We start from the raw sequence: 11,453 nt of genomic DNA on the forward strand, positions 1-11,453 counted from the left end.
CCACCTCCAGTATATAGGGCCAACGCCCTACTCTTTTGAGCCACAGGCACTGCCCATTCTTTTTTTTTTTTTAAGGTAGAGTCTCACTTTGTTGCCCTTGGTAGTGTCACAGCTCACAGCAACCTTCGGCTCCTGGGCTTAGGCAATTCTCTTGCTTCAGCCTCCCAAGTAACTGGCATTACAGGTGCCCGCCACAGTGCCCAGCTATTTTTGTTGCAGTTTGGCTGGGGTCGGGTTCGAGCCTGCCACCCTTGGTATATAGGGCCAGTGCCCTACTCACTGAGCCACAGGCGGTATCTCCATTCTTTAAGCAGCTGGGGCCACTGCTGGACTCACGCTGTAATCTCAGCCCTACTAGTCTTGTTTACTCATTTCATTTCCTTTAACTCAACTTGTTGGTAGGCAGTTAGCAGAAACAAAGTAATGCAATGTTGCCCTATCTTTCAGACTGTGGTAAGTTTTCATTCTTGTTCCTCTAGGAGGGTGATTACACCTTAAGGTCATCCTTAGGGGACCACAGAAGGGCCTCTATCAAGGTGTTAAATAGGTAGTAACACTCGAGCCTTTATATTCAGCTGGTAGTACTTTGTTCCCCTTGAACTTTGAACAAATGTACCAAAATTTGTGAGTTAATTATATGTAATAGCTAAGGAACCTGTAAACTAATACTTTTTTTCCTTCTGAATCCTAGGCATCAGGCACTTAAACTGGCATATTCTAAAATGTGACATCAGGAAGTAAGACAGGGCAGGCAAAGTGGCTCACGCCTGAAATCCCAGCACATGGGAGGCCAAGGTGGGTGGATTGCCTGAGCTCACAGGTTGGAGACCAGCCTGAGCCAGAGAGAGACCTCATCTCACTAAAAATAGCCAGGCGTTGTGGTGGGTGCCTATAGTCTCAGTTACTTAGGAGGCTGAGGCAAAAGAATTGCTTGAGCCCAAAAGTTTGAGGTTGCTGCGAGCTATGACGCCAACAGCACTCCATTGAGGGTGACAAAGTGAGATTCTGTCTCAAAAAAAAAAAAAAGGAAAAAAAAAGCAGAACAAAGTCAGGGTGTCTGTCTCACACAGTTTATTTAACAATAGGTAATAAGAAATCAAATTTAACAGTCTATACAGTGATCCAAAGTTCATATTTATAAGTAATCAACTTTAATTGCATGATTTACAACAGTTGAGGGTTTTTGCTTTCTATTTTCAAGTTTTACGGAAAGTGTGTGTGTGGATGGGGGCAGGGCAAGGAGGAAGAAAGCAAGCAAAGAAACCCCAGGGGCATTTTGCATGTTAAAATCATCCCACCGGAATCGTTTCTTACCCTCTTTTTAATTTTTTCCTTTGTTAGATGTAAAAATAACAAAAAAATTCTTTCAAGAAACAGAAACCACAATATATAATACACCAATTTGGCAGCTGCCCCTGTATATTTTTGAAAAAGTCATTTTTCTTTCTACATGTACAAATTATTTTAATACTTGAGTTTTACGCTCAGACTTACAGAATAGAAAATTTTCTGGAGCACAAAAGTTGACTTGAGGGGAGGAAAGGGAATTTTTTTTTTTAAACATTTTTAAAAGAATGAGCATCTTTGCACCCAGAGAAAAAAAAAACTGGTATTTTAATATATATTTATATATATTTATATAGAATGTAATTTTAAAGTAACATTAACCCCGTTTGTCCTCTGGTTTTAGAAATGTTTTTTAACTCTTCCATAAAGTGAGGAAAATAGGGAAAAATGTCAACCATCTGCACCAGTAAATAATAACTATTAATATTACATATTTTCATTAATTTAAAAAAAATAATAAAACCTATTGGAGGTGCAAGGCAGGAGCATATGGTTGGCGTCGCAGGCCTCAGCCTCCTCCCAGTGCACACTTGAACCACACACACAAGGGAAAAAAGACTGGGGGTAACCAGCCATAACAAAAATATATTCTTTGTATTCTATCATCCCTCAGGTTCATCTTGCATGTCTGCTTTAAAACACAAATGGCTACTGCACAGTTCTTATGTGTTCCAAGGAAAATTGTTTTTTAGGCTAAGAAAGATTCAAAAAAATTGTTTTCAATACAAAAAGTCTTAAGAGAAAATAATTTCTTTGCTCCCAAAATACTACAAGGTGTCTCTAGTGTATGTCTAGTGTACTCTGTGAGAGGTTTGAATTCAAGTCTGAGTTATCGGTGCTGAGTCCCAGGTCCGTGGCGTTTGCACCATGGAGGTTTGCCATGCCTGGATTGCTAGCAAGCTGAGAAAGCATTGAATTCTGGTCCGGGCTGGCAAAATGCCCTTGTTCCATGGGGTTGGCCTGGGCAGCCACCAGTCCGGGATGAGGGGAACTTGTCTGTGGGGAAACGTGGTGTGGAGAAGGCTGAGGCTGCATCCTTGGGGAAGGGCTGGAGTGGGGGGGCTGGGATTGCGGCCGTGGAGATGGGACAGGCTGGGGAGAGCGTACTTGATTGGAGAGAGAATTCGGGATCTGTTGGCCTTGTAGGTGTGGGGACTGGGCCTGATTTGGGAGCATGTGCTGTTGGGGGCTCATGGGGTTGGGCTGAGCAGGGGACCCCATCTGTTGCTGAAGGAGTCTCTGCTGATAGGCCTGTAGACTGGCACCGGCCTCTGCTCCCAAGGCCTGGGGGAGCTGTCCCATCTGTCCCATATTCCCTTGCTGCATTTGCTGCATGTGATGCTGCATCCGTTGTTGCTGCTGCTGTTGCTGTGAGGGATAGCCAACTCCCTGGGGTTGCTGGAATTGAGTATGGTTGGCCATTCCAGGGCCTATTCCTGGCCCTGCCCCCTGTTGTTGCTGCTGTTGCATCATCTGCTGTCGTCTCAAGATGTCTCGAAACTGTGAAGGCATGGTGTTGTGATTCATGTTCATCTGCTGAGCCTGGGGGCTCATCCCTCCCATGGGTGGCTGGAGTTGCTGCTGTGGGGGCTGCTGGGGCAGGCCAGCCCTTTGCACGCCTGCCTGCATGGGATTCATGTTCTGCATGGCTGGATTGGAGTGGACCCCCTGCTGGCCTGGCATGGTAGGTGGTTGCAGCCCTGGCTGCCCCTGGGGCATGCCAGGCTGTCCAGGGAGGGGTTGTGAATTAGAATTGGCATACTTGGCAGCCCGCTGCTTGATGAATGCGGCCAACAGCTGGGGGTTGGCGTGAAGGATACTAAGCACCTGTTGCTGCTGTAGGGGAGAGCTGGGAGACCTGAGAGTCCGCAAAAGGTTTTGTAAGGCTTGTTGAGACACAGTGCCTGGTTTGAGTGGGCTCACACCTACCTGGCCCAGTCCTGGTTGTGGAGCTATGTTCAAGGGCTGACCATGCTGGGCCACTGACATCATGGCTGGCCTTGGCATCCCAGACTGTAATTGCTGGGGCTGAGGCAATGCTCCTTGGGCCCAGGGTGGCTGTTGCTGCATCCCTGTGGGCCCCATCCCTGGATCCAAATGCCCACTGGGACCTCTGGCCATGGGAGGTGGGTTCATACCCATGGGAGCCATGGGAGTCATTTGGGGCATCTGGTGCTGCATTGGCCTTTGAAAAATTTGCACATGAGCCATCTGACGCTGCGTCTCGGCTGCCCTCTGAATCTGCATTGCCATTTCCACCGCTGCAGGTGGGGGCCCAGGAAGGGGTGGCTGAGCAGTCTGAGGAGGGGTTGGAGGAGTCACCTGGCCAGCTGCCTTACCCTGGGATACAGGGCCTGCAGCCTGAGTTCTGGGCAAGTAGGGTGGCATGCTGTTGGGAGGTGTGGGCTGAGGCTGAGAGGTTGGCTGGGGCTGGGGCGTCTGAGGGGTGGCTGGCTGTTGGCCAGTTGGTGTAGTTGGAGTGGCAGGAGTTGGGGAGGGCAGGCCCTGCTGCTGTCCCACCACACCAGTCCGCTGCATACTGGCCATCCTCCTGCGGAGCATCTGGGCTTGCTGTAGCCGGTGCTGCAGCTGCTGCTGCCGGAGCTTCTGCTTGATGTTTAGGCAGAATGGCACAGGACACTTATTCTCCTGGCAATGCTTAGCATGGTAGCAGCACAGGGCAATGAGCTGCTTACAGATGGGGCAACCACCATTGGTTTTCCGTTTGCAACCCTTGGTATGCTGCACAACCCGTTTCATCTTCTGGCAGGAGGGCAGGGAGCAATTGGCATTCCGGCACTGGCACGCATGGACCAGAGACTGGATGCAGCGCTGGATGCTCAGGCGGCGAGAGTCTCCTGGGCTCTGGGTGGCAGCGGCCTGCTGATTGTTACTCTCATCATCTAAGCCAAGCCCCAGTTTCTCCATTTTGTGGTCGTGGTTCTTAGTGTTATAGCAGGTAATACACAAGTCATAATCCTGGGGAAAAAACATAGGTACAGGTAAACTCTCCAAAATATAAGTCACTCAAAAGCATTCTGGGTATCCTGTGTGGGCTACAATAGCCTCTTTATAGAACAAAAAACAGCTTCTTTAGGTCTCAAACATGAGGGCTGGACCTGCTGCCCTGGCTTATCTAACATGCAGCTGCATCGCCCCTCAGACCACCAGAACCCTGCCAAGCCTCAATCCTCCCACTCTCTGGCACCTACCTCACAGACAGTGCAGTGCCAACGCGTCTCCACATGGTGCTTGCACTCATTGCAGGTGTAGACAAAGCGGTCCTGGCTCTGTGTGTGCAGTTCCACCAGCATGCACATGGTAGACCACTGGGCTCTTCGAAGTGAAGAGAACTCCAGGTGCTTGTCCCTTGCAAGGGTGAGAAATGCATCCCGACCATCCATCAGATCACAGGGGATGAGTGGGTCAGGATCAACAATAGGAGGCAGGGAGTTGGCAGCAGGGCCAGCAATGAGGCGGATCACAAAGAAGACCTGCAAAATAGGCAGTCTCACTCTGACTCACTGGCACAGAAGACAGGTCAGTCAGATTCACATCCTGTGATCTTTCCTACCTCATTCAACAATTCCTTCAAAATGAGAATGGTCTAGTTGAGGTGCACAGTGGGTGTTTTGCTTCAAGTGGTCTACACTTTGATGCAATCTAGGGTAACCCAAATCTAATAAAAAGAAACCAACGATCTGAATATAGATAGACATTCTACAGAACAACTGGCCTGGGTTTGTCAACAAAAATGCTTATGAAAGTAAGGCCAGGAACTGATCAAGAGGGAAGGAGCCTAACGAGACATAGCAATTTAACATGACCATAATCCTTGACTGGGAACATAAGGACCAATCTTAGACGGCAGCTTCAGATTAAGGCTAAGTTTCCTTATTCTTTAACAAAGGTGAATAAGAAAATAAAAGAGAGGCCTGGCATGGTAGCTCATGCCTATAATCCTAGTACTCTGGGAGTGCTGAGGTAGGTGAATTGCCTGTGCTTAGAAGCTTGAGATCAGCCTGATAAAAAGTGAGACCCTCTCTCTACTAAAAATAGAAAAAACTAGCTAGGCATTGTGGTGGGCACCTGCAGTCCCAGTTACTGGGGAGGCTGAAGCAAGAGGATCACTTGAGCCCAAGAGTTTAAGGTTGCTGTGAGTTATGATGCCATAGCACTCTACTCAGGATGACAGCTTGAGACTCTGCCTCAAAGAAAAGAAAAAGATAAAAATAAAGGGAAAGGCTGGCTTGGTGCCCACAGCTCAGTGGTTAGGGTGCTGGCCACATACATGGGGGCTGGCAGGTTTGAACCTGGCCTAGGATAGTAAACAACAATGACAACTACAATAAAAAGATAGTCGGGCGTTGTGGCAGGTACCTGTAGTTCTAGCTGCTTGGGAGGCTGAGGCAAGAGAATCACTAAAGCCCAGGAGTTTGAGGTTGCTGTGAGCTATGACACCACAGCATTCTACTGAGGGTAACACAGTGACACTGTCTCAAAAAAACCCCCAAAAAACCCATGCCATACCCACGTACAGTGTGTCCACAACTGAAGTTGAACTCATGACAGTATACAGTAGAACCTCTGTAAGTTGACCACCCAAAAGGGACTGTAACAAACTGGTCAACATGTGGGGGTGGGTCAACACAAGGAACTGGGCCTGCTGTACTAAGAAGTACATGTGGTACGTGGCTGGTCTATGAAAATGAGGTAAACTTAGGGAGGTGGTAAACTATGGAGGTTTTACTGTATTTTGAAGGCCTTTCTCACACAGTCTGTTGTGCTAGAAATTTGCTGCATTAAATATAGCTTGAAATAGCTTATGACTATTAATTGTTAATAATTATTACTTAGGTGAGGCCCCCCACTAGATGTCAGGTACTCTTCCATTTCATTAGCATGGCTGAGGTAATACCAAGGCATCTATTATTTAGGTTACCATGCTCATTATACCTAAGGAAAGAAAGGGCAGGGTTGGGTAGAGTAAGTACAGGAAAAGATACTTTGGTTGTATTCTGCCTATGGAGGTCTAGCACCATCATAAAAAAAAATACCTTCTTAAAAAAGATAGGTATAACTATTTCTCTTCAAAAGACACTGCTTGAACAAATTTGATTGTAATTCTACACCTAATATCAAGCCTTCAGTTCCCTCTCCACATAACTGCTGCTTTCTGTAAGAGCCTGATTGTATGTTACAGTCCTAAGAACCTGAATTACACAATAAGTCTTCTGGCTTTCCTTATCTTACCAATTACAATTTTTTTTTTTTGCAGTTTTTGGCCAGGGCTGGGTTTGAACCCGCCACCTCTGGCATAGGGGGCCAGTGCCTTACTCCTTTGAGCCACAGGTGCCGCCTACCAATTACAATTACAATGTTGAAGGGAAAAAAAAACACCACTTGCAGTTGTTTTCTCAATTACATAATTAATGGAAAATTCAATGTTTTAACTAAGAAGGGGTTGTAAATGCACATGTGAAAATCTACTATTTTGCAATCACCGTCAACGTTTTTTTTTTTTTTTTAGAAAGCCTATGTTGCCCTCTGTAGAGGGCTGTAGCGTCACAGCTCACAGTAACCTCAAACTCTTGGGTTTAAGGGATTCTCTTGCCTCAGGCTCCCAAGTAGGTGGGACTACAGGCGCCTGCCACAATACCCGTCACCACTGTGCTGTGCTATGGGAGCTGAGCTTCCGTCAACATTTTTTATTCATTTCTTTTTCCAAAGTACCATTATGACAAATTAAAATGGCCAGTAGAAGAAGCCTGACTAAACAACAGGACAACAAAAATAGTAAAAAAGCCATTCTCCTGAAAAAATGGACAAAAGTTAGAGGGTTAAAGTATGCTTATACTTTTATTAATTTTTTAGAGACAGGGTCTCACCCTGTCACTCAAGCTGGATTGCAGTGGCAATCACAGCTTATTGTAGCCTCGATCTCCTAGTCTCAAGCTATCCTCCCGCCTTGGCCTCTTTTTTTTTTTTTTTTTGAGACAGAGCCTCAAGCTGTCCCCCTGGGTAGAGTGCTGTGGCATTACAGCTCACAGCAACCTCCAACTCCTGGGCTCAAGCGAGTCTCCTGCCTCCGCCTCCCAAGTAGCTGGGACCACAGGCGCCCGCCACAACGCCCGGCTATTTTTTGGTTGCAGCCGTCATTGTTGTTTGGCGGGTCCGGGCTGGGGATTCGAACCCGCCACCCTAGGTGTACATGGCTGGCGCCTTAGCCGGCTGAGCCATAGGCGCCAAGCCGCGCCTTGGCCTCTTGAAGTGCTAAGACTACACTGTATGTAGCCCCTAACGTAGGCGTCTCAAACTATGGCCCGCCGAGGACATTTATCTGGCCTGTCCGGTGTGTTTTTGCTGCTGCTGCCTGGCCTGCTTAGCAGCTGACTCGTCCTGGGGCCTGCAGTCCAACCCCCCCTGTTTAAAAAGTTTGAGGACCCCTGTTACCCACCTACATTGCTAACATAGCTGCACAGCTGAAGGAAACTGAGCAGTTCTTTACCACCAACTTCTAATTACCTCTTTTTTTTCTAATTAGCCCTCAAATGATTTCTTCTTTCTGCATCTCAAACAATCTGGTGCTCACATCATAAATGCCAACTTTGGTAAGGAGTTTTTCAGAAATGCTACCTTGTTTCCCAACTTCTGGTGCATCTTACCTCTTTATGTTTCTCCATGGTGGCATACAGTTTCTGTGACAGGTCATTGGACACATTGGGCATACCAGGCTTCTTCTTATTGCCTCTACTCAAACTGCTCTTATTTTTGCTGGTTTTCTTATTATTCTTCTTTTTAGCATTCTTGCTGTCTCCCTTTGTCACCTGCAGGGTAGCATAAAGGAAATAAAGTATTAAGTTTTTGTTAAGAAGTGACTTGGAGGCTAGACGCCAGCCACATATACCTAAGGTGGCAGGTTCAAATCCAGCCTGGGCCCACCAAAACAACAATGACAGCTGCAACCAAAAAATAGCCAGGCATTGTGGTGGGCGCCTGTGGTCCCAGCTACTTGGGAGGCTGAGGCAGGAGACTCTCTTGAGCCCAGGAGTTGGAGGTGGCTGTGAGCTGTGATGTCACAGCACTCTACCCGGGGGGATAGCTTGAGGCTCTGTCTCAAAAAAAAAAAAAAAAAAAAAGGAAGTGACTTGGAAATAACACTGGAAAATAGAGTCTCACTCTGTCACCCTGGGTAGAATGTGGAGACATCATCACAGATCACAGCAATCTCAAACTCTTGGGCTTGAACAATCCTGCTGCCTCAGCTACCTAAGTAGCTGGGACTATAGGCGCCCACAACACCCAGCTAGTTTTTCTCCTTTTAGTACAGGTAGGGTCTCGCTGGTCATGAACTCCTGGGCTTGAGCAATCTACCTGTCTCAGCCTGTCAGAGTGCTAGGATTACTGGCATAAGCGACCATGTCCGGCCTTCAATCATAAATCCTATGTTCATTATCTTCTTTCACTACCTGCTCACTTCATGTAGCCTCTCTCCTTTTCAAATTCTTATTTATAACATATTTGACCTAATTTTCTCACAGTGAAGACTTTCTGTTAAGACAGTGACAGCCTGCTGTGGAGTTTGTAGTCCTTGCTGATGGGGCATTCCCCAGAGATTTGGGAATAAGGAACAAGGATCGGGCAGAGGGGAATAGTTAAGAGTGTAGAGAAGTGTGGAGCTAAAAGACCTTGGGTTTATCTCCTTCTACTCATATTTTAGAATTTTACAAGCCCTCTAAAACCTCCCTCCCCAAACCCACATCCTATTCTGGAAACTATCCCATCAATAAATTTAAACAAGGGTTTAAAGAATTTGTAGACAGACTATTTTAAAATGGCACTAATAAGTTCAATTCAATGGCGCTAATTCTAGATATGCTATGGAGAAATGACTAAGCCAGGTTCTGTATGGGAAGATGGGCTGGTTTTGGACAACTAAAAACAGTTTTTATATTTAAAAAGGATAGTTGGGCTTGGTGATGGTACCACAGTGGTTATGGTGCCAGCCACATACACCAAAGGTGACAGGTTTGAACCCAGCCCAGGCCAGCTAAACAACTGTAACAACAACAACAACAACAACAAAATAGCCAGGCATTGTGGTGGGCGCCTGTAGTCCCAGCTATCTGGGAGGCTGCAAGAGAATTGCTTAAGCCTAACAGTTAGAGGTTGCTGAGAGCTGTGACACTACTCTACTGAGGTTGATACAGTGAGACTCTGTCTCAAAATAAAAAATAATAAAAAAAAAAGGATAGTTGTTATAGGTGAGGCACAGTGGTTCACCTGGGTGGACTGCTTGAGCATGGGAGTTTGAAACCAGGCTGAGTAAGAGTGAGACCCTATCTCCACTATAAATAGAAAATTTAGCCAGGTGTTTTGGCACACGCCTATAGTTCTAGCTATTTGGGAGGCTGAGACAAGAGGATGGTTTAAACCCAGAAGACTGAGGTTGCTGTGAGCTATGAAGCAATGGCACTCTACCAATGGTGACAAAATTAAGACTCTTGTCTCAAAAAAAAAAGAATGAATAAAAAAGTAGTTGTTATTCTTTTGGGGGGGGGGGAGACTATGCCGACTATGCCAGAGATGATATGTGATCCACGAGATCCATAATATTCATAACCTACTGCTTTATGTATGTTATTTTTCTATCAGTTTTTAAGATTTCTTTTATCTGTTTGCATTATTCAAAATCTGAGATAACATTTTAAAAGGGGAGTCCAATACTAAAAGGTTTAAAACTACTAAAATAGAATCCTAGTACCTTCTCTTTTTTGAGGCACAGTTTCACTATGTTGCCTTTGGTAGAGTGCCATGGTGTCACAGCTCACAGCAACCTCAAACTCCTGGGTCAAGTGATTCCCTGTAACCTGCTACAACACCCAGCTATTTTTGGTTGCAGTTGTAATTATTGTTTAGCAGGCCAGGACCGGGCTCAAACCCGCCAGCCTTGGTGTATGTGGCCTGCACCCTACTTACTGAGCTATGGGCGCCAAGCCCTCGGTACCTTTTCTAAGCTAACATTTCTTTGCTCAATTTAAAGAGCTATTTCATACCTGAGAGCTTTAGAATTAAAAAACATTTAAGCTCACTTTAGCATTATACAATTAGAATTAAGGTATAAGTTGTCCTTACATCTGTGCTTTCGTTGCTGGTGTTTTCCTCTCGCTTTCTTTCTTCCTCCTCCTGTTCCAGTTCTTTAATGCTTTCTTCCAAAACATTGGGCCAGAAATCACCCTCAAAGTAAGGCAATTCCTTTGCACTTGTTAATCGATCTTCAGTAGCTTGTTTAAAAATATCCTGTAAAATATCCATAAACAAATAAAATTTCTATTATTTTTATAAAGTACTGATTATACAAAAGCAGTCATAGCTAACTGACATAACAAATATAAAAGATTAAAGAAGTCTTTAAAATGAAATCTGGCAGAGATTTTATACATAAGCCACATGCCAGGGAGGTATATAGTGTCATAAACAGTGTAAGGGCTGATGGCATGAGTATAGTGGTGTCCATAAATAACTGACCACAACCAGTTACAGTTTTCCTTGTTGCTTCTCCATTCCAACTGCTTCACTTGACTAGCCTTTAAAAAAATAAAATGAAAAACAAACCAACACCAACAACCCCTCCCCCAAAATAAATAGTGAAAAAGTTAGGAAGATAGCATTTTCAGTTTTCTCTTTCCTCTGCCTATGAAGCTGGAGATTATTTGCCTTTACATAACCAAGTGGCGAATTATCCTGTCTGGATCAGTCAGAGAAAGGGCTTCAGAAGCATCAGTCTCAGTATAGCCTTTACCACCTATCATAGAGTAACATGTGATACAAGGCATGCCCTCCTTGTACACATTATTGGAATTTTAGCAGCTTGAACTGAGAGTTGAAAATAGGCAACTAAAATTACAAATACTGAAAACTACAAACTGCCGTAGAATGATTTGCTAGGAAAATATCCAGTCTATGTTTGTAGTTCAAGTCTATAACATCAGATAGCCCATACTCATGAATGTTTAAAATAACATGGCTATTGGCTCGGCGCCTGTGGCTCAAGTGGCTAAGGCGCCAGCCACATACACCTAAGGTGGCGGGTTCGAATCCCCAGC

General features: G+C 45.4%; 1 protein-coding gene across 3 annotated transcripts in view; it reads right to left on the bottom strand.

Annotated features, from left to right (window-relative positions):
- Nucleotides 1–1,054: 1,054 nt before the first annotated feature.
- Nucleotides 1,055–11,453, bottom strand: part of EP300 (E1A binding protein p300) — a 106,089-nt gene continuing 95,690 nt past the window's right edge. For all 3 annotated transcript variants that reach the window (XM_023509283.1, XM_023509282.1, XM_003783168.3), the window contains 4 exons: nucleotides 10,483–10,647; nucleotides 8,013–8,174; nucleotides 4,560–4,841; nucleotides 1,055–4,326 (listed from right to left, as the gene is read on the bottom strand). In XM_023509283.1, the coding sequence (XP_023365051.1) occupies nucleotides 2,128–4,326; nucleotides 4,560–4,841; nucleotides 8,013–8,174; nucleotides 10,483–10,647 (2,808 nt within the window). In that variant the 3' untranslated portion in view covers nucleotides 1,055–2,127. The remainder of the gene's footprint in view (nucleotides 4,327–4,559; nucleotides 4,842–8,012; nucleotides 8,175–10,482; nucleotides 10,648–11,453) is intronic.

This window comes from Otolemur garnettii, unplaced genomic scaffold (genome assembly GCF_000181295.1).
Source record: "Otolemur garnettii isolate 467f Iridium unplaced genomic scaffold, OtoGar3 scaffold00007, whole genome shotgun sequence".
NCBI classification, from domain to species: domain Eukaryota; kingdom Metazoa; phylum Chordata; class Mammalia; order Primates; family Galagidae; genus Otolemur; species Otolemur garnettii.